Below are 24,481 nucleotides of genomic sequence, written 5' to 3' on the forward strand. Positions count from 1 at the left end.
GAGTACGCGGAAATGTGTCACACTCGGTTTTCATGCAAGCCCCGAGCCGCAACCCTTTTCCCCTTCACTGGAACTAGGGATAATAATTTACATCTAAACTATTTGTTTGCGATTTTTATTAGAGACTGTTTGTTTCTTTCGCCTCCATTAACCGTGCGACTTGAGCGAGCGAGCGACCGATCGAACGACCGACCTGCAAACGCATGACGTCGCGTCTCGGGAACGAATCGTTGATTAACTAATATTCCACTTTATGGTGACATGAATTAAAATTCATCACGAAGCGAACCGACCCGCGATCTCCCATCGCCCTCACCGCGTGTCCTTATCTGGCACTGGGTTAACTCGAACGATCACTCTGATTCATTAGAATATACTGCGATCTCCGGGGGGGGAGGGAAACATTCCATCATACACGGCAATCCGTTCCAGTGCGCGAACGCCAGAGACACTGTGGAGACCTTTTAATTAATACGCGGGTTTTTTTGCTATACGTAAGCGAAATTTGCATCTACTAAGCGTACAGCTGTTACGTTTTGTGTGAGACACAATGACAGGGAAAATTGTTTTTTTTTTTTTTGTTTTTGATTATAGAGGTTTTAACCTTATGGTCATTCGCCTCTTCGGATCCGAAAAACTTTCTGACCCTATGTGCGGGGTTAGGAATCGAACCCAGGTTGGCTGCGTGAAAGGCATGGACTTACCCATCACACTATACCCGTCCCCCAAAATAGATTTATTTTAACTTGTTTTGAAAAAAATGCAGATTTGTGCTTAAAAAATAGAGGGGTAAATTTTAAACTTGAAATATAATTAAAAAGCGACAATATACGGGAATGAAGCAGCTGATTATAGATGACAGCCAATAACAAACCGCTGCCAGTAAAAGGTAATTCTAGCACCCACTTAAGGCAACCTCTTTTGTGCACTACAGGAAAGTGGTTTCGATTAAGGTACCTGCCGTAATGATCACACATGACATCTCGAAAAAAAGCTACGAACACATTTTACTTTTGGGTTCTACTTAACAGTAGCGTATTTCATGATGATTGTAACTTACAACAAACAAAGGCCTAAGGTTCAAAACAGCGACCGTCACTCTGACCGGAGTCCGTTTCACGCCATTTGATACCTTCACTCAACGGTTGGCAATTCTATCTAGTAGGTGCTAGATTTGATTTATTCGAACCAACGAGGCCATAAATCTTTCACAGTTCTAAGGTTCCAACTCGGTAGATGAACGCAACCGCAATCGAACCGTGCGCCAACTTCTTCCCACTAAAGCAGCGTGTAATTGAGTGCAGCCTAACGATCGCAGTGACAAATTGTCACTCATGAAAATTAGCACTAAATAAGCTTTATTGGTTTTACGACCGATAAACAACCAATGCTAATTATTCTTTTCGAAAACGAAATGCAATTTATTGAAGTGGACGCTTGATGGTTTGTTTGCTTCCTCATTGCGATGATTCTGTTTAAGTTGGGAAACGTAATGCTCCTAACAGTAGGCAACGTGTCAGCTTTGCTATAAACTAACGAAATACCATTTTTTTTCTTGTTTAACTTCCAGCTTCGGCATGTACCATGATACGGTGAAGACGGGCTGTGACCATCGGATAGGTCCGATTCTACACATTATGACGCCAAGTTTCGAAGCGGACACGATGCAGGTTTCTTGGTCAAACTGCAGCCGAAGGGATATTACTCATTTCTTAGAGTAAGCATACGATTCGAGTTGGTTCACGAAAGAACTTTTCTAACACACGGTTCCTTTTCTCACCCATTACAGTCTAGGTCTGGGGAAGTGTCTTGAGGATCAACCGAGTCAACAGGAGTACAGCTACCCGGAGCTACCACCGGGGGCAATGTACAACGCCGATCTCCAGTGTCGGTTGCAGTTTAACTCGACCGACGAAGAGATGACCGTTTGTTCCAAGCTCGATGAAATTTGCAATCAACTGTGGTGTCTGGTGGATGATGTCTGCATGACGATGATGCGTCCGGCGGCACCCGGCACCAACTGCGGCAAACGCAAGTGGTGCCAGAATCAACAGTGCGTCGATGTCGAAGAGCTTCCTTCACCGGTGGACGGTGGCTGGGGCGAGTGGAGCTCGTGGAGTGATTGTTCCCGAGAGTGTGGTGCCGGAATTGCAAAGCAAACGCGGGAATGTGATCATCCCTCACCTGCCCACGGGGGCCTGTTTTGCATTGGTGAAAGAGCCCGGTACAAAACGTGCAACACACAGCCCTGCCCACCGGAGACGCCTTCGTCTCGGGCGGAACAGTGTTCCGAGCATGACAACGATACCGTGAAGGGCGAGAAGTACACCTGGTTGCCGTACTTCGATAAAAGTGAGTATTTAAATTTGTTTATTTTTTCAGGCCCGTGCGCAGGAGTCATTCAGGGGAGGGGGTTCTTTAAAAGGTGGAGAAGCCGAAAAAATTTGAAAAAAAGATGTGTCATCCACAATATTGACAATGTAGAACAAATTCTGAAAACGAAGTATGAATTGTCAAGTTATTTGCACTATTATTTAATAAGTACTCTATTGTTCATAGAACTTAATGTTGAAAAATTTTCTCCCCCCTGAGCACGGGACTGTTACTGTTAAATGTGTATTCCACTTCTAAACAGTGCCAATATATAAATTCGACATTCTATTACAAAATGTTTTCCGTCCAGATGCTCCAAAATAATAACTGAGTTGTCATTGCTCTGCACAGGTTTTACTTCATTTTTAATAAAATCTTCAGCCTACTTGTAAAGTGGAAGAGAAGGACAGAAGTTAAACCCAAGCTGACATTGCACGAGAAATCGGTGCAAGTTTCATATTGGACATTTCGAATAACTGTTTCCGGAACCGGAACTGTCACAGTTGCAGTAAATTTGTAGGGCCATTAAATAGTCAGGCTTACAAGTTCGAATAGTTTTACAATCTGCTCTGCTGAAAATTTTGAACTTTATGATGGATAGTCATTTTTATCTTTCATTATCCTGGAAGTCAGATCCCGATTAAATCAAATCTCATTCAATAGGAAAATAAGACAATTTTTTGCATTTTGTATTAAAGTTCGACCGGCTCAGTCACGATCAGTATGTATTGACGGCTGTGTCGGTAGCGGTTTCGCAACTGGCTAAGAATAACGCTACGGTCCACCTGTACCGGTGGTATAAGTCCACTAAACAGGTAAGCCGTGTGGCATCCGGCGGAATTATTTTCTACCAAGAATTGATCCACTGGTTTCCTGTTCCATGTCGTAAAAGGCCACAAAAATAGGAACTCCTAAGTCAAGGTGTATTTCCGTGCCGATGGCTGAATGGCTGCAGGAGGTTAAACAATGCAGTCGTGAACGGAATATCTTGGAACCTAGTCGCTGATGGTGTTAAGGAAACTAAATAACCTTGGATTTCCGACTTATGGTTTTGCCTGCGATCTGTTCAACAATGGTTGGATTATCTGTAATTCCGGGCAAAACATCAATGGTGCTTTTCACTCATCGTAGGATAATCAGAGGAGCTCGTCCGTTGCAGTTCTTCGGTTCAGAGGTCACTGTGGTTGATCAAGTTAAATACGTCGGGGTTATTCTTGATTCAAAACTGAATTGCTCTGCTCACGTTGACTTCAGGATTAAAAAATCTTGCAAGGCTTTCGGCCAATGCAGACGAGCTTTTGGAAAATCATGGGGACTCAAACCCAGAAACATTCATTGGATCTACACAACTATTATTAGACCAATTTTAGCATATGGATGTCTTATATGGTGGCAGAAAGGAGAAGTTGTGACAGTTCAGTCAAAGCTAAATCATCTCCAAAGGATGGCCCTAAAGGCGATGACAGGAGCATTCACGACAACTCCTACTGCTGCTCTAGAGGCGCTACTGTTCGTGAGGAATGGTTGTCTGGTTGTCTGGAACGACAACTTGATGAACACATACATATACGGACGGTTCTCTGTTGAATGGTCGTGCTAGTGCTGGTGTCTACTGTCGTGAAATGAGGCTGGAGCAGTCTCATTCACTTGGTAGATACTGTACTGTGTTCCAAGCAGAAATCTACGCAATTCTGTGTGGAGTACAATCGGCACTTCAGCAGAGGATCTGTGGTAAGCGAATTTATTTTTGTTCCGACAGTCAGGCAGCCTTAAAAGCACTCAGTTCGAATGACTCACGGTCGAATCTAGTGATCGCATGGCGAACTCAAATTGAAGACCTCAGCATTTCAAATGCTGTTTACTTCTTATGGGTACCCGGCCATTCTGGTATTACTGGAAATGAATGGGCTGATGAGTTGGCTAGAGCTGGTGCAACGAATGCATTCGTTCTTGGGCTGCATCCAAACATGCCAGCTACTGGCGCAGCTTGCAAACTTGCGCTCAGACAAAAGCATTTCTACCAGATTTAAATCTGAAAATGTCAAAGTGTCTACTGCATTTCTCCAAGCATCATTGCAGTATTCTGGTCAGAGCTCTGACTGGACGTTGCAAACTCAATTATCACATGGCTACTATTCAACGTGCTGAGTATTATTCGTGTGATTTGTGTGAATGCGATTATGGTACTTCATATCATCTGATATGTAACTGTCCCGCATTGACGCAGCTACGTATCCGGGTTTTTGGTTCTCCATACATGGTTGAGTCTGTGTATGCGGAGCTAAAATTGAAGGATATTCTCTCGTTTCTCACCCAATCTGGTAAGGAGCTATAGTCAGAAGGGTTCATCGTTCTTCCTGGAGTGAATGAATCCCTTCTGTATTCACCTTAAATAGGGTTTAGCAGATTGTTTGGCATCCTTTAGGGGGTACCGAATTTACTTCTGCTCGTACATACTGCGAATCGTTCTGCATTCTTCCGGGAGTGCAGAATGGTGTCGCTTTTGTAAGATCTCTAAATCTTCTCGGGGGTTGGAGGTTTTATTAACAGCAGACTGTTCGGGACCTCGTAGAGGTTCAGAATTTACTTCTGCTTCCACTAAATGTGATCTTAAGCAGATTGTTCAGCATCCCTTAGGGGTGCAGATTTTACTTCTGCTTTTATTTGTTTTTGTGTCGTCAATTTTTCTCATCCTCCTAGTCCAACCCTTACCATTTCCTTTCAATCCTTCCCTCTTATATATCGGGAAAATGATGCTAAAAACAAATTGAGGGCAAGGCACAAATCTCCAAATATCAAGGGGAACGTGCCATTTGAGCCAATTTGTTCTGATTCCTGATTCGACCGGCTCAGTCACGATCAGTATGTTTGATTATAAGTTAATAAGACCTGCATTCTAGAAGAATTTACTAGCTTATTCTAAGGAATTTGATCCAATAAATTAAATGAAAAGATGATTTCGTTCTGAATACTGGTGATAGAGGCAAAGTTAAGGGACATTCTGCACCTCCGTTAGACTTGCCTTTCTCATATAGCGAGGCTATACAATAACTGAGAAAACCGACTTTCACAAACTCAGATTTTCACAAACTCAGATTCAAATAAAAGGTCTTATGGTGCAAATTTTTATAAAATTTTCTGGTTGGCAGACCTTGTTATTTAGTGGATATATAAATCTACTTTGGGGCTACTAGTCCCCGGTTTCCGTTTCCGAGCTCACCGATAACAGTGAAGAAAAGCTCCAAAACCGGAGCTCACTTCTATTTCTCAACAACGGGTCAATCGATTTTCACAAATCATGATTCAAATTGAAGCTCTCGGTGTCTTAAAGGATACTGTGCGATCTCATCAAGATCCGACTTCAGGTTCCGAAATTAAAGGGCAATGATTATCAAAACTTTCAAACTGTCATACAAAATTATGCAAATACGGTACGCATTGGTACGTGCTAGCACGAAAGAAGAAAACGCCACCGCCTAGCACACAGCGTGCTTCGTTGAATTTTGTATAGCAGGGTTTCCACATCTAAATCTATATTAACTTGACATAACTGTTTACAAATTGAAAAGGTGATGGTAGTTTATACCAAAAAAAAATTTTGATTTTATTCAAGTTTGAAAGAAAAAATCTTGACAGAATCTTCTAGTGATGTGATCATTCAAAAGCCATGATTGTTTTTTCATCAAAAACTAGTCAACGTTCTAATTTTTTTTCCATAAATACGGCAATATACACAAGTTTTTCTTCGCCGTAGCATCCACAATACATCCACAATACATTTCGAATATCATATTAGTATGTTGGTATTCATTAGTTGATCTAAACACTGATTTTGTCAAGCGATTTTCTATTAACATTTACATTAAATAAAATGCATTTAGTTTGTAACTATTTCAGGTTTGTTTGTATAAGTTCATCACTTTTTACCTATTTTTGTATATATAAAAAATAGGTATAGAATTCGCTCAAACTTTCGAAAATTTTTCCGAGGCCCGGAGGGCCGAATGACATATACCAATCGATTCAGCTCGACGAACTGAGCAAATGTCTGTGTGTGTGTGTGTGTGTGTGTGTGTGTGTGTGTGTGTGTATGTGTGTGTGTCCGTATGTGTGTTGTCAACTAAGAGGTCGAGATCTCAGAGATGGCTGGACCGATTTTCATCAAACTAGTCGCAAATGAAAGGTCTCCCCGTCACCCAAAACGCTATTGAATGGTTTTGAGATCGGATGTTTACTTTTTGAGTTATACGAAGTTTTATGTCAAAATTTTCAGTTTTTTGACAGTATCTGTCACAATTGACCTTGAAAACAGAATATGTTTTCAGACTTAGATTCAGCACGGTAATACCTATTCAACAAGCCATAGATTGTTAAAATCCGTCCATTTTTAACGGAGATATCGAAATTTTTCTGTAAGCGACTTTTCCCTCTATTCCAGCAGTAGGAGTTTTGAGCGCTGTATGACAAAGAAATGCTTGGGAGCAACGGAAAACACGATTTTTTATACTGTTACATACAATTGTTTCTAAGAACCAAAAGGATTGTGTACAGCATTCTTTTTCATGACATTTAGCCTCGGACCGATTTTGGCACGGCTCGTTTTTGGCAACATAATCTTTCGAATATGACATATATAAACCAGATGATGGCAGAATTTTTTTTAATTATTTTGTTTTAAACTACTTACAGCAATAAATGCTGGAACAACATAACATCCATATACCATTCGAATCAGTTCGTCGAGACCAGCAAATGCGTGTGTGACAAATAACTTCAATTAATTTTCTCGGAAAATTTCTTTTCTACAAATTCAGATTCATACGAAAAGTCGTATGCTCCCAAACAAAGTTCCTGCATTATGTTTGGTTCCGACCTCTGGTTTCGGAACTACAGGATGATATGTGAAACGAAATCAAAATTGTGTAACTCATTTTTCTTGAAGATGGCTGAACCGATCTAAGATGCAAATGAAATCTAAGAATCATCTAAGATTCAAATGAAAAGTTTCAAAGTTCTATAAAACATCTTGCTTTTCAGTCAGATCCAACTTCCGGTTTCGGGGATTGTATAAAAATGTCTATTCCACATAATTTAATCAGGTTTATCGGGTTAGCAGATTTGGATAGTCGATAAAAAAATGAACTTTTTTCAGTTTTAGTGGTATTCAGTTGTCGATCAGAAGGCACCTAAAAATTTAATTCGTGCTATGATCTCTCAAAGATGTCTTAACTGATTTTCAAATGTTTTGAAACAAATGTAAAGTGTACAGCTACTCAGGTGAATTTATCTGACTTCGGCCATACCGCTTTTAGAATTCCGGTTCCAGTATAAAATCGTTTCTCAAAGCTCAATCGTTTTCTCAAAAAAAGCCTAATCAAATTTCAGAAACAAAAATTTTAATTAAAACAAACTTATATACAAAAATTAATTATTTTATCCAATTATGACTTCCGGTTCTCGAATTACATGATGATGAATTTTTAAAATTCAAACCGATATAGAAGATGACAATCCCGAAAAGCTTCAAAGTTGAACTCAAAACTGTTGTAATTTATTCGTCATATGGCCATACGAATCGGTTTGGGTTATGCTGGTTCCTGAATACCGGCTCTGGAAGTACCTTAAATTAAAACTTACATATCACGGCATGTTTAATCGATTATCACACTTCTAGATTCAAATTCGATCCGATTTGCAGTTTCGACATTACAGAGTAATGAGTGATTAAAATCTCAAATTGTCGCTTAAAACGAGGGTCATTAAAATAATGTCATGAAAACTTAAACACCGAAGAATATTCATGCAAAAAACACATGCGGATTGATAAAAATAGGTATCATCTCACTGCTAGGTGGATTAAACACGTTTTTTAAATATAAGATAGCTGGCTAATAATTAAACTCATGGAATAGAAATAAGTCTAACATAAAATAAAATATAAATTGGAAATCAAATGGACTTAATGAAATGATAAAGTAGTTTCATGTGGTCACGAATTGGGACATTGGATAGTCTACCTTGGGTACGCAAGGAATTTATTAGTTGAGATCTGACATCACGATACTCCACGCAGGTCCAAACGACATGATCAATATCGCGATAGCTTTGCCACAAGCACAATGATTAGTTCTGGAAAGTTCAATTCGAAGAAGGTGTGCATCTAACGTGTAGTGATTGGACATGAGTCTGGACATCACAGGAATGAAATCCCTACTCACATCCATTCCCTTGAACCATGCCTGTGTCGATATTTTAGGAATAATTCAGTGAAGCTTGCCAGCAGGCAAGGGTTCTTTGGTGAGACGAGCTATAGAATTCGTTGAAAGCACTCGGTTTCTCATAAATTTCACCCACAATAGCACCGCGTTTGGCTAAAATATCGGCTCTTTCATTGCCTGGAATGGAGCAATGAGCCCGGACCCAAACTATTGTGATTTGATAATTATTATTCAATATGACGTTCAGGCACTGTTTTATTTTACCCGAGAAAAACGGTTCATTTTTGCCAGCAGCGTTTGTGCGAATGGCTTCAATTGCACTCAGACTATCTGTGAAGAGAAAATAATGGTTTGGAGATAATGTGACGATTACACTCAAACTGTAATGAACTGCTGCTAACTCTGCTATATAAACAGATGCAGGTTCTTGAAGCCTAAATAAAGCCGAAACATTATTGTTGAATATACCAAACCCAGTAGCCTCTTCAATTCATGATCCGTCCGTGTAAAATATTTTCTCAGAGTCAATATGCCTGAACTTACTTGTAAATATTTTTGGAATTACCATCGAGCGTAGGTGTTCCAGGATTCCACGCACTTCGCGCTGCATGGATGTGTCGAAAAATAAAGTTGAGTCAGGGCCATTTAGGAGGGTGTCACGGATAGGAACATATCTTGAAGGGTTGATTTCCTGTGACATATGTTTAAAATATACTGTCATGAATCTTGTTTGAGATTGAAGCTCAACTAGCCTTTCAAAGTTATTAATAACCAGGGGATTCAGTACCTCACATCTTATTAGCAGTCGCGATGAAAGCTCCCAAAATCGATCTTTCAAGGGAAGAACTCCCGCCAGAACTTGGAGACTCATTGTATGTGTCGAATGCATGCAGCCTAAAGCAATTCGCAAACAACGATACTGAAATCGCTCAAGTTTGATAATATGAGAGTTTGCCGCGGAACGAAAGCAAACGCATCCATATTCCATCACTGAAGGTATCATTGTCTGATACAATTTTATTAAATCTTCCGGATGAGCACTCCACCAAGATCCTGTTTTTGTTCGAAGAAAATTTACTCTTTACTGGCATTTTGTTATCAGATACCTAATGTGTCCTCCCCACGTGCATTTGGAATCAAACCACACCCCAAGGTATTTGAAAGTTAAAACCTGTTGGATCATTCTTCCCATCATATGAAGCTGAAGTTGCGCGGGATCATGCTTTCTTGAAAAGACGACCAGCTCTGTTTTCTCCGCAGAGAATTCGATACCCAGATGAACAGCCCAAACGTACAATTTATCCAAGGTATCTTGCAATGGTTTTTGCAGATCAATAGCTTTGGGTCCAGTAACTCAAACTACGCCATCATCTACCAATTGTCTTAGTGTACATGGGGTTACTAGACAGCTGTCAATGTCATTCACGTGAAAATTATAGAGGAGCGGACTGAGGCATGAGCCTTACTGGAGACCCATGTAGCTAATTCTGAATGTTGCAAAGTCGCCATTTGAAAAGTGCATGCGTTTCTCTGACAAAAGGTTGAGCAAATAATTATTTATAACCGCTGGAATTCCATGTTGGTGGAGCTTGTCTGAAAGAACATCAATGGAAACTGAGTCAAATGCTCCTTTAATATCTAGAAATACAGATGCCATTTGTTGTTTTTGGGCGAGGCAATTTGGATGTCAGACGAAAGTAATGCAATGTAATCATTCGTCCCTTTATTTCTACGAAAACCAAACTGAGTATTTGACAACAAGCCGTTCGTCTCGATTCAAGTGTCGAGACGTCGTAGAATAATTTTTTCGAACAATTTTCTTATGCAGGACAACATTGCAATGGGTCTATATGAGTTGTGATTGGAAGCTGGTTTACCCGGCTTTTGAATGGCGATAACTTTCACTTCCCTCCAGTCAGGTGGAACAATGTTTTGCTCAAGAAACTTGTTAAACAATTCCAACAAACGTTGTTTTGCGAGGTCGGGTAGATTCTTCGCCAAGTTGAATTTAATTCTGTCCAACCCAGGAGCGTTATTGTTACAAGACATGAGTGCTATGGAAAATTCCATAATTGAAAAGGGGCTATCAATGGAACCATTATTTGAAGAAGACTCCTTAATAATGCTATGCGTAGGAACAGAATTTGGACAAACTTTCCTCGCATAATCAAATATCCATCGGCTTGAGTATTCCAAAGAGTGCTCATTAATGTTTCTCTAGACAAATCTTTGACAAAATGTCTCCAATAGCTACATTTCTTGACCCGAAATATGCTCTTGTACTTGGTTTCTAAAGTCTAGAATTTTTCAAAATTCTGAGGAGTTCCTCCTCCTCGTTTTAAAAACGCCTTGAAAGCATTTTGTTTCGCGTGTTTAGCATCTGAGCACTCTTTGTCCTACCAAGGGTTTGGAGACGATGGACCAAGAAATCGTTTGTTTTGTGCTTGTTCTGCGGCCTCCAGAATCGAACAAACGAGGAAGTCATATTCGTCAAGTGGGAGGAGCTCTTCCATTGAGTTCAAAGTACTTGAGATACTACTTTGGCAATTAATCTAGTCAACATTTTTTGTCAAATCATATGGAATATTACTGAATTAGCAATGTCTTTGTTACTGCTAATTGAGATGATGATTGGTAAATGATCACTTCCGTGTAAATCAGGAAATACTTTCCAGGTACAATCTAGTCGAATTGAAGTCGAGCAAAGAGATAAATCTAATGCACTTGGACGTGCATTAGGTCATTGAGGTCTTGGGATCCATGTTATGCTACCCATATTTAGTACCGTCAATCGTGAAGCAGGAAGGGCTTCGACAATTTCATTAAGCTGTCGCTGTCCAACTGGAGCTCTTGGAGGAATATATACCGAAGCAATGCGAATGTCCTTTCCTTTAATGTTTATTTGACAAGCAACAACTTCTATACTAGAAGTCGATGGAATGTTGAATCTATAAAAGGAATAACATTTCTTAATTCATAAAAGCTCTCCACCATACGGAGATTCTCTATCGAGACGTATAATGTTAAAGTCGTTACAATTTAAGGCTATGTTTGATGTAAGCCATGTTTCGCAGAAAGCAAATACATCACATTTTTGACTATGCAACAAAACTTTAAATGAATCAAGTTTTGGCATGATGCTTCGACAATTCCACTACAGGACAGTGATTGAATCATTTGCGGCGAATGATAAATTATCCATCAAATGATACAATGCCCGAGAGAACTGGCCATTGAGCTGATAACTGTTTCAAAAAAGTTCTAGCTATTGGAAGGAATGCCGTTATGATGGCCTTAGAGATTCAGAAATATTGAATACTGCGAAAATCCATTCTACAATTTCCGAAAACTTCAGTAATCCTGATGGTGGCTGTGAAACGGAGCTTTATCTTTTCTTGTGCTAGTTCCTGGATTGGTTTGTGAAATTGACAAACCAGGAGGCACAGTTTTTGGTTTTAAATTTGGCTTTTTAGATTTAACACGGGGATCTTTTTTGAAGGTGTAATTTTAGGTGCCTTTTTTGGTAATTTGTAATCTACTCTTAACAGACCCTTGAGGAGTGACAAACGAGGTATCTTCACTATTTCCGTCAAAGTCAGATTCCTGTGGCTCCGCAAGATTTGAAAAACCGTTTTCGGTTTCCAAAGGTGGGACAGCAGTGAGCTTAATTTTGTCTTTATGCAACTTAAATGCAGCGCATGCTGAAAGATCATGAGGACTCTCCCCACAATAAACACATTTTTCAATATCTTTATCGCAAAAAAAAATTTTTTTAGTTATTAAAACGTGATTTTTAATGCGTGATATTATGTTCAAATTTTTGAGAGTTACGTAAAAATCCGTCCCGTCCCGGGTTGGCGGTTCAATGCATAGGACGCTGGTCTTACAAGCCAGTAGTCGTATGTTCGAGACTCGACCTGGAAGGATTCTTGGTGTCAGTAGGATCCATAGTACTAGCCATGCAATGATTCTGTACACCAAGAATCGTCTGCGAAGTCTGTTGAAACAGAAAGGCCAAATTCCACAAAAGGAATGTAATGCCAAGACTTTGCTTTTACGTAAAAATAGACGTTATCCGTCGGGCTAACTTAAAAGTGGCCAGAACCCATATCGGATTGATATGCGAGCATAGGCAGTTCAAGGATTGGATTCAATTGAAGATAAAATTTTCTGTCGAAGAAGGAAAAAGATATATATATATATATATATATATATATATATATATATATATATATATATATATATATATATATATATATATATATATATATATATATATATATATATATATATATATATATATATATATATATATATATATATATATATATATATATATATATATATATATCAGGAATACTTTCTTCATAACAGCTTCCCAATAATCGCACGCAGATGCAGCCTTTCAAAATTTCTCCTGGACACGTATGTTATATGATTAGATGCATCAGAGGGGTTCGGATGAATTATAATCTACACAAATTCACACTCCAACGACTTGATTGATGATAAAAAGTAAAACTATAAAGTATTTTCAGAGTCAGTCTCAAAACGCATATCCTGAACATTAATATTCACAATAAAACGATGGGTATTGGGTTACGCAATAATAAATGTATTTCATGATTGCATATCGCATGACAGGCCTTAGCACGATTCAACTCCTTATTCTTCATGAACCTATACACATTTATAAAAAACAGAATAATAATTAAATAACTTATCTAACATCAATATAGGTGCTTTTATTATTATCATTATCAATCAAATCAACGGAATAAATAAATTCAATTAAAATACTAGATAACAGGGTAAACATCTCCCACCGCCCTAATACCGCCAGCTTCGATGGGTCTTTTCCTTGTGGGTGACGTGCCGATAGACCGGCACCGGTACCGGGTATGGTTTCGGTACGGGAATCTCGATCTTTTTCAGAACTTCCACTGGGAATGGTTTCTCCACCTCGACCGGGTACGATTTCTCCACCGTATATGGCACGGGACGTTCGATAATTTTCGGCACTATCCGATATACCGGAACCTTAATGTGCTGCTCCACGTTGACCTGCACCGGATATGGCTGCGGGATGTTAACCTTTACGTACTGCGGAACGGCCACCGGAATCGGGTGCGGTATGGGGACACCGATCTTCTGGTAAACTGGCACCGCGTAGGCGTGCTTCTTCTCCGAGCTCGTGGCAGTAAGGACATAGTTTTGATCGACTTCATCACTCTCGGTACCCAACGAAATGCCGTCATCCGGATTGAGTTCATCCTCGTACGGGTTGCTGCTGTGTTGCCCGAAACCCGAGTAACTGTAGCCAAAGACCGAAGGCAGCGAAATAATGCCCAGCACGGCCAACAAGTTCAGGTATACCTGTGAAGTAGGAAGGTGTTGTTACAAAACAGAGGTTCACAGCGCAACGAATATAGGGCATCAGGTTTGCTGGCCAAATGGGCCATAAGACCTACTAGTAAAGCTGGTGCGTGAATCACGAACGATGGCGTAGCGTTACAACTTTTACATCAGCGCTAAATTACTCAATATAAACAATGGGTCTTTTCACCTGAACATCGATTGGAGGGAATAGTTTGCTGTACTTCATAACCGTTAAAAGCCAGTGGCAGTACCTTAACCAAGTAACGCTTCAGTAAACGGAATTGATCGAAATTTTGTGCCATGCAACATCGCACCTACTTGTGGAACGTATTATGGCAGTGTAATTTTGAACGTTATGTATATCCCCAACGAACAGGTCTCAGTTTTGGCGCACATCCCCTTAGCGTCCCAAACATGGTTGATGTAACTAGACTGGGTGGCATGAAGATATTGCAAACCTTTTTTTTGTGGTTCAGACATTCTTATTTAAAATTAATTTATATATTCTAATAACATTTCGTTAGTTTTGTTGAGCGGTAGGATTTATTTGCACAAACTTAGATTCAAGTGACACGTAGTCCTGTCTCATGAAGTGCATTTGAATTTATTTTTATCAGCGTTGGAACAACTTAAGAAAGCCAGTCGTACAAATCTTTTCTGCACGCGTTCAATCCGAAAACTCCAAGCTAGCTGATACGAACTTCAAACTATGCTATCATTTTCAAGTATAGATCGAGCTAGCGAGTAATATAACGCCTTCAAACAATTTGAATCTTTAAAATCACGTCTGATTTCAGCAATAAAACCTAGCTGTCAAGTCGATTTTGTAATTAATGTGGAACGATGCAAATTAATAATGAGTTCAGAATCCAATAAAACACCAAGGTCATTAACATGATCATCTCTTTGAAGCATTTGTACGTCAATTTTGTCAAAATATAATGGATACAATCAGTTTTGGTGATTGCCGATAGTTTGGCAGAGAGCGGCTTGATATTTCTCTAAATTGTATACAACATCGTAAATCTGGTAGATGATGCTACAAGAACTCGCTGTCTCTCAATGCATGATTTGGAGAGAATTTTTCTACTTTTCTTCGCTCCACTTCATACTCTGAGCATTCCCCGACCCTTACCAAAATAGATACAGTTTTGCAACGATCAGCGCTGTGTTCAATTTACCAAGAGAGAATCGCAAGATTACAATTATTGCAGACAATCAAACCGATGATTCGACTTGATTATACTCGTACTAGGTTATAGTGTTTCAAAACCCTTGTCAAAATCATCAAACTTGACTCATTAGACTCTGCTTGACTCATATGACTCTACCATTTAAGTAAGAGCCATAGCCAGTTAATAAACTTACCCAGATGCGTTACCTTGCATAAAAGAATTCAAATTAATCCGAAAGCCGAATTATTTCGCCGAATGATGTTTCGCTGAATGGGTCATTTCGTTAAATTGCTAGATTTTGTAAATATCGGATTGAAATTGACGTTATTGTTCACACCCGTATTTTTACGCTTAATCGTAATAGGTGTATAAATAAATTCACACCATTTTCTAACAATTATTCCATTGATTTAACTTTACAAATATGCGTTGGAAAGCTTCTGTCATTTCGTTCAAGCTCAATATGTGTCATTTAGCTGAAACGTAAACAACAATGTTTCATGCCTTTCTCAAATAGAAAGACTATGTAGTCACTGTGAGAACTGACTTTTGAACCGAGGCCCGGATGGTATAGTTTTATATGCTATTCGACTCAGTTTTCTCGAAGATGGCTAGTCCGATTCAGAAACATAGATTCATATAAAAGTCCCATAGGTTGCTATTGAATTTTACCCATATCGGACTTCCGGGTCGAGAGTTACGGAGTAAAATGTGTAGAAAATGAAAAAGTGCACTCGATTTTATCAAAGACCGCTAAATCGATTTTCTTCAACTTAGTTCCAAATCAAAGGTTTTATAGTCCCAAATATTTTTATTGAATTTCATCCTAATCCGACTTCCGGTTCCGGAGTTACTAGGTAAAATGTGCAAAATGAACTGAAAAATTGTTCTCCTGTTTTTTAGAGATCGCTTATCCAATTTTCACAAGCTTATGTTCAAATGAAAGGTCTTACAACCCCACACAACCCTACCGAGTTTTATCCGGATACGACTTCCGGTTCCGGAATTACAGGCTGATAAGTATGAAAATTCCATTAGCAGGAACGTGTTTTTATACACAACATGTAAAAATCAAGCCAAATACATTCAAATCAGTGTTGGTGATTGCCGAAAATTTAACAGTAGCTGCTCAATATTTATCAATAAAAAAGCCATCCTTGATTCAAATAGCCGTATAATTCTTCAATCAGGCAGGTATGGTTAGTTGATGATCAAATACGTTGATCCAAGGTACACCCAAACCTTCGTTTACATATATACCCATATTGTACGTTTATACCCATCCAAAAATACCCATATTGTAAGGGTTTTGAAGGAATATCAATAAACCGGGAGTCGCCATCTTGGAAATTGATGCTTGGAAATTGAGCTTTTTTTACGTTGAAAATTCCAAATAACGTATACTTTTTTTACGTCATAATTCGATTTGCGTAGTCCCGATTATTACGTAAATGGAGGTTTGGATGTATACCGGATCATCGTACCTGGTTCCGGCAGTACCGGAAAAGTGCTCGTTTGCTACAAACCGGAAATGACTTCAATTTCTCAGAAACGGCAGAACCAATTTTCGTCAAACTCAGATTTAAATAAACAGTATTATGTTTCTATTAGGTGATGTAGAATTTTATCCATATCTTGCTCCCGGTTCCGGTTATATAGGATAGAGTGTATGAAATTGCGATCTGTCATATAAAGCGATTAAGCAAAAAAATGGTCCAAACTGTTTCAATTTATAGCTTATGCTAGCTCCTGGTCAAACAAACTAGGTTTAGCTGTACCGATTTCTAGCTCCCGATCTCGGAAGTACGCGGAACAAACGGAACTCTTCATTTGCTCAGAAATAGCTGAGTCAATTTTCACTCAAATGAAAGGGTCAACGTCTATAAAATACACTACTTTTTACCTTTGTTTAGATCCCACTACTGGTTCTGAAACAACAAAGTGAGATGTGTTTAAAATTTTAAACCGTTATTTAGAGCGAAAATGCAAAAAAATGAAAATTTCCTGTTCACTTGGGTCAAAATTGTTAAATATTGAAAAGATTAAGGTTCTGCATGTTCGTTCTTATTCTAAATTCAAAGAAAAGTCTTTTGAATAATCCCTTAGTAATATTAATGAAAACATATTATATGAGAAAGGAATTATAACACCACTAGGTGGATTCAAACTGGTTTTTTACTATGAAAGTGTCGAACTGAATGACGAATAAAGTGTTTTTGTGGGGAGTTTTGCTTCATTATTTCAATAAGAAGAAAATAGCCGTCGAAAGTCAACGTATTTTGGTGAGCATGCTCTAGTTGAGTGAACCTATCGGACGTAGTTATCACGGTTTACACGTGACAAGTTCAATTTTGAATACGAAGAAAGAGCCAGAGCACCACTAAACTTTGAAGTAAAGAATTAGAAATATTGCTCGATAAGACCCTTCGCAAACGCAAGAAAAATTTGCCAAACCACTCGGAGTTACTCAGTCAGCCATTCGCCAACGTTCAAAAGCAATGGAAATGAACCGAAGGGAAGGCAATCGGGTGCCGTATGAATTGAAACCAAAGGACATCGAACGCCTTTTATTAACGTTGTTTCACTACTTCTGTAGCACGAAAGAAAAAGTTTCTTGCATCGAATTGTTATTGGCGATGAAAAGTGGAGTAGTTACGATAATTCAAAATGTCTAGCAACGTATGCATCATCATCGACGGGCGTTCAGAATATTCATGACCTGAAGGTTATGCTCTGTATACGGTGAGAACAGCTGGGTGTGGTGCATTATGAGCTGATCCAACCGAATGGAAAGATCACGGGTGATGTTTACCGACGACAGTAGATGCGTTTGAGACGAGCATTGCCAGATAAAAGGCCAAAATACTCCGAAGGACACAAAAAAAAACATGGTACAAAAAAACACACAAATGGGAAGCCCTACCCCACCCGCTGTATATCTCAGGCATTGCTTCTTCCGATTGCTATTTGTTCTCGTCGATGCAGCATGGCCTGACTGACCAGCACTTCTCCAATTAGGATTAAGTCAAAAAATGGATCGATGCGTGGATTGCGGCGAAAGCAGTTGAATTTAAAACAACGTGATCGTTGAGGGTATACGGTTTTCTGAATAGGACCATTATGATACTAGTTTTGATAGAGACCAATATCAAAACTAGTAATCGAAACGTTGGGTAATTACCGTACTTTATGGAGAGGCCGCTAGAATCGAATACATCTCAATCTCACACTGCATTCAGGTCCCTTTAAAAAAATAACCGATATTTAAGCTCTGCACGATGTTAAATAATAAATTCCTAATAATCATTGAACAGTTTTCGGTGAAATGACTTTCTGTGAAATGACCCGCCATCGGGTAAAATAATGTTTTTTTTCGGATACGAGCACACACAGTGAAAAAACAAACCGTTCCCATGAAGCTAGAAGGATTACTGGAAATGATTTAGGCACACTTTACTCCTATTTACATTTTTATAAGCAACTGTTTTCAATTTTGACATACAAGACGCTCAGTACAATTATCTAGAATTTTTTTTTCTCTGGTCAAGTTTCTTATTCCAATTTATAGGCAAACTTGGTTTTCATTCCTAAATGAAAACAGTAGAGCTTAGCATAATGCATCGGGATTCAATTAGATCATATAACCACACATCAAACGTAAACACAATTTTATTCTGCTAGAAGGCTTTTTGCGTTTGAATAAAATGAAATCCCACCAAACAATTTCACATTGTTTCAAGGATCGTACGAGACGAATTACCCGAAAATTATTTGAATAGATAGCTGGAATGTACGCAATACGAATGTAGTTTTTTACTATCAGGATCTTTAGAGGGATAAGTTTTTAGTTAATATTTGATCAGTATAGTAAAAAGTTTCAATGCGCACATGAGTTTTGTCAACTGGTTTCACTTCATTTCGTATGAAAAGTTTTCGACCTAAAATAAATCTTTTATGAACGAAGATCAATCAGACACTTCATATTATGGAAGTGACATTGGTGGAAAGGATAAAAAACTTTTAATTGTCAGTCTAACAATTTGTAATCTGTTTGTTGGACACTTTTCATAAAATCGATTGGATTCTTTTGGGAAACGGAGCCAGGTTTAACTAGGAAAGAGAAATAAGGCTTGTTCGTGACAAACCTGGACATCCCTATATGTGTATATCTCTGAAAATACTTCATCAAATGCATCGCAAACGGATGAACATATATCTGTTTATTCTGTAAAATCAAAATATATGGGTGATACTACAAGCTTTTAGCTCCAAGATGACGCCGAAAGAAGAGCAAGTGCGAAAAGCAATTGCGTGCGGTCACAATGAATATCTGGATCTGTCAGTAAGAAAACCTGCAAAGAGCTGGATATTTTTTTACTATCGTTCAATGAAACCACGTAGAAGAGCAGTTCAGAACGAAGAAAGAGAGCTAGTTTCCCAAAAAAAAATGTTTAGTTGGCAGGTAATATACAGCTGTGGTCGAGCGAGCCTAAGCTTCATGGTTTATCGCTAACATCTGGGGTCTTCCCTGATTCATGGAAGTTTCCATACAGTTTCTACTTCACCAAAAAGGAGACAAAAAAACATCGAAAACTTCCTTGGAGTTACTCCGGTCCTACTGGAATCTTTATTCAACAATTGCAATCAGAAACACAACATGGATTTATGCCGAAACGGTCTACGGCTACCAATCTCTTATCCTTCACGACGTTTGTGACTATTGCTATTACAAACTGACGTTATCTATACGGACCTTTCCGCTGCCTTTGACAAAATTAACCACATCATAACAGTCGCTAAGTTGGACAGATTGAACTTTGGTTCTAACTTGCTTTTGTTCATGTCTCAATAATTGACGATAAGCAATCAAAATAGACGAATCCGTGTATTCAAAGAGTTCTTCGCTTCATCTGGGATTCCACAAGGCAGCCATCTTGGATCCCTGATCTTCCTCTTGTACTTTAACGATGTGAATCTTTCTTTGAAAACTCCACGCTTACCCTTCTGATTCTAATTCTGATGATCTTATACTATTCCAAATAGTTCGAAGCAATGAGTTCCTATACTATTCCAAATAGTTCGGAGTAACGTTTTCCTCCAACCCCAATCTGATTTTTTTTTCAAAGTGGTGTAAAGTAAATCGAATGGCTATGACGTTCACGCCCAAAAAAGTTCCTGTAAGATACAACTTCTGCCTTTGTGAAACAGCGATCAACAGAACTACATGTGTTAAGGATCTCGGAGTAACTCTAGACGAACAGTTGTCTTTCAATTGTAGCAAATTTGCTGCCTAGCCATGGGTTATTGAATGAGCTCGACTTCCCTGCACTACTCAGTGAAATTTCTTTAAATATACGTCATTTATGGATCTGTGTTTTTCGCTGTTTAAGACTGGGAATCAAACCCGGTAATCTTCTATTGTTTTAGGGCTTATGGGCAGTTGCCCGAATAGGACAAAGTTTTCCAATTTGACACATTTAAATAAATGTTAAAAAGCAAAGCCATCACTTTTGTGCAATTTATCAACAGAACTATTGCATGGCTGGTTCTACACTAAGAATCCTTCCAGGTCGAGACTCGAACACTACGACAACTGGCTTGTGAGACCAGCGCCATATGCGTTGAACCGCCAAGCCAGGGCGAAGAAATGTTAAAAATAATATTTATTGCAGTGTAACTTCTAACAGAACTTTAAAGCAAAATACTATACTGCACTACCGCACAGATTTTATAAAAATGTTATAAGAATTTTTGCAATACAGTGCCATCGCTACGATTCACTATTGACTAATCAATCAACATCCTACCACTCACATAATTCTTCATCACACTTCCCGCGCCAAAAGTCACGAGCACTAGCAGCAAACTGCCAAAACCACAGAGAACCGAAAACAGTCACAACAGCAGAGCTTCGTCCAGAAACACCAAACAAACAATGACGACACCCTTCACCGTGTCCGAAGCTTTTATAAAACTGCTTAGTTTAGCTATTTTCTTCCGCTTTTCCATTTCCCACACCGTTTCGTTGCTATGACGATGCCATTCGATCGGCAACGGCATAAAACGTTCCAGTAGGGGTGATTGGAAAAATGGTAATGCTTGCGGTAATCAAATACTTCCAATTTGCTCTAGTCGCAGCTCGTAATAAACGTTATAACTTTACGCCGTCCTGAACATCTCTACTGCGCAGAAGTAATTCGCTAACGACGCTACGATGAATTGAGCAAGTTGAAATTGAGCTGTCCCTTTGCAGCGAAGCCCACTGCCCTGCAATCTGGAGTTCAAATTCCTGTAGCGAAGTGAATTATTTTACGGGAAGCGTAATGAAGTAATAAAGATTCGGTATCAATTTCTGCGGGTTATAAACCGACCGAATTCCGGTAATGGTTACGCCTAAGGAATGTACTAAGTACCGAACTTGATTCGTTGATTAGTTAAATAATGAGAAAACATCTAGTTATATCGAAAAACCTCTCCTTAATCTACCTAGTGGTGTGAGAATGCCTTTTTCTTGCCATTGAAACAGTCTTAATAAAACTTTTTTTTTAATAGGATTTCTCAGATAGGATAATCCACTCAGATTTTTTCGGTTAGCTTGTAAAAGCGTAACTCACCGCTTTGGTTGCATATTCGACAACATGCTCGAAATCAAATGTATCAGTAATAATACATTACATTTGATCATTGATTACTTTCTGAAAAAAGTGCAGTTACGTCACTTATATCGTTATATCTCCAGAACCGAAAGGGACAATCAATTGTTCTGCGAACTTTATTCACTACTTAATAGTAGCTTTCAAACGATCCTTGATGAAATCGGTTCAGCCATCTCTGAGGAAATTGAGCGTATAGAAAAAAGTGCAGTTTGTCGGTTACGTCACTTCTACGATCATATCTCCGGAACCGGAAGTGTCAGTCGTTTGTTTTCGGCATATTTATTATTAATGATATTGTAAACCAAATGATATAAATCCTGAAAATTTTTATGGCAGATGAATTCTTACTCATAATATGAATCTTTTTATTAAACAGTTTCTTCAGGAGTATTGAATCGCTCGCTACGCAATTTATTCTCCACAGAAGGGAACAAATAGAAGTCGTTAGGTGTCAAATCAGAACTATACTGCGGGTGGTCCATCAATGCAATATGTTGGGTGCTGAAGTGTGAGATCTTGCATTATCGTGATGAAGAATAATTTTGCGTCTTGCGTTTGTTTTCCTTATTTCACAAAAAACTTCTGGCAAACAAATGATTTGACGATCCTCTGAAGCAACGGTAGCGATATGTCCGTTTATACCGAAAAAACAAGCCACCCTATTTCCTTAAAGTGCTTCGAGCGCCCACACAGTCCACGATCGAATTTTTTCCTGCATTTTTTTGCACCAATCGACACGACTCTTTTTTTTAGAGCGATTGTCAAATTATGTGGGACTCAACAAGAACACGACTACATGTTCATGCAAAATAAGGAGTGTATCGAAAAAAAGCTATCCACATACATTTGTGTTGTACGCATGTATTTGTGATGGTTTTTTATGCTCAGATCACAGCATGCTGTGCGTTTGGCTGTCAGCTTTTGTTTGTTTACTTGTTTGTGCGGTTGAAATTCTGTATTTTTAAAATGTCGCGTATTGAAAAGGAAGTGAAAATTGAGGTTCTGGACCCATGGCTAAGTGAGAAGGGTATTACTATGCGAAATTTGGCGAAGCAGTTTGTAATTCATCATGCCAATGTTAAAACCATCTTTAATAAGTTTGGGGAACACTATTCTTTGGATGAGCTACCAGGAAGAGGCAGAAAAACCGGTTCTTCCAACCCGAAACTCGACCAGAAAGTGGTATCTCTAATCATGAAGAACAAATCAATGTCAATACGTGATTTCGCCAAAAAAGCAGGAACAAGTGTCGGAATGATCCAGCGTATCAAGAGGCGAAATCACCTGAAGACCTACAAGAAGCAGATAATCTCGAAACAAAGTGTGAAACAGAGGTAGCGAGCAGCAACACTGGCCCGGAAATTGTATTCGCGTTTATTGCAGTGTCCGGATGCATGCGTTTTGATGGACGATGAGACTTATTTAAAGGAGGACTCAAAAACCCTTCCAGGTCCACAATACTTCACTGTCGTCGTTGGGGAGGATGTGAGCGATGCGGACAGGTCGATTCAAGTGCAGAAATTCGGTCAAAAGGTACTGGTATGGCAAGCAATATGTTTCTGTGGTTTGAAGTCAACAATTTTTTACACTACCGGAACTATAAACGATGAAATCTATCGATCTGAGTGTCTCCAGCAGAGATTGCTGCCTTTATATAAGAAGCTTAGTACACCTCCACTGTTTTGGTTGGATTAAGCTTCGGCTCACTCTGCCAAAACCACTCTCAATTGGCTTGCGGAAAAGCGTATAATTTTCGTTGAGGAAAATATCAATCCACCAAATTGCCCTCAGCTTCGACTCATCGAACGTTACTGGGCAATCATGAAGAGGGTCTTCAAGAAGACTGGAAAGGCAGCTGGGAACGTGCAGGAGTTCAAAAAAAATTTGGGCTCAAGCGTCCAAAAAATGCGATGCAACACTTGTCCGGAACTTGATAAAGAGCGTTCGATCAAAAGTTCGAAAATTCGTGAAGGAATAACTTAAATTTCATCCGGTTTTCATTATGTTCAAGTTTAACCTCATATAATAAAGGATCAAGTTTTAATTTGAATAAAATATCGTTTTTTATCATAATTTTAAAGAAAAATTTGTGGATAGCTTATTTTCGATACACTCCTTAAAATACAGGCTTTTCACACTAATGCCTAAAGCTACCTTCATTTCACGGTGCGTCACATGGCGATCTTCCAATTCTATCAAATTTATCACAACACCGATGTTTTCTGGCAAAACAACTGATTTTGGACGACCTTCTTTGAATTCATCGGCAAACGAACTACGACCAAGATTGAATTCGTTATACCAGTTTTTTTTACGGTCGCATAGGATGGTGCTACACTGCGAAAAGTTGATCTAAGTTGATTGAAGGAACAAATCATTGCACGAAAATGTTCACGATTGAATTTCATTTTTTTGCTGAAGTAAAATTTTCAACTCACTGTAAGCAAAACAAATAGCGCTCAAAGGACAGAATTTTCTGAACATAGTAATAGTTAAAAATGTCAAACTTTATGATGGAAACGCCAAGTCCACCGGGCAACACTTATGTCATTTTCGCTAAGTTTTACACTAACCCAGTTTACACCCCATCTGCTGTCAAACCGTTTGTTTGAAGCTAGTTTCGCTCCTAGTTTCAACGTTATTGAACTGAAAATCGAGTCAGTTTCGAACCTGGTTTTTA

The 24,481-nt window shown here is 38.9% G+C and overlaps 2 protein-coding genes across 3 annotated transcripts in view; one reads left to right on the forward strand and one right to left on the reverse strand.

The window, feature by feature from the left end:
• LOC131433047 (A disintegrin and metalloproteinase with thrombospondin motifs 7) overlaps positions 1 to 24,481 on the forward strand; it is a 103,476-nt gene that overhangs the window by 71,001 nt on the left and 7,994 nt on the right. For both annotated transcript variants that reach the window (XM_058599778.1, XM_058599779.1), the window contains exons 9-10: positions 1,571 to 1,717; positions 1,790 to 2,352. In XM_058599778.1, coding sequence (XP_058455761.1) covers positions 1,571 to 1,717; positions 1,790 to 2,352 — 710 coding nt within the window. The remainder of the gene's footprint in view (positions 1 to 1,570; positions 1,718 to 1,789; positions 2,353 to 24,481) is intronic.
• Positions 13,218 to 21,151, reverse strand: LOC131433050 (uncharacterized). The gene is made up of 2 exons (XM_058599785.1): positions 20,960 to 21,151; positions 13,218 to 13,967 (listed from the first exon to the last, which is right to left on the reverse strand). Exons 1-2 carry the CDS (start codon positions 20,969 to 20,971, stop codon positions 13,422 to 13,424), a joined length of 558 nt encoding a protein of 185 aa, XP_058455768.1. The 5' UTR covers positions 20,972 to 21,151; the 3' UTR covers positions 13,218 to 13,421.

This window comes from Malaya genurostris, chromosome 2, assembly GCF_030247185.1.
Source record: "Malaya genurostris strain Urasoe2022 chromosome 2, Malgen_1.1, whole genome shotgun sequence".
NCBI classification, from domain to species: Eukaryota; Metazoa; Arthropoda; class Insecta; order Diptera; family Culicidae; genus Malaya; species Malaya genurostris.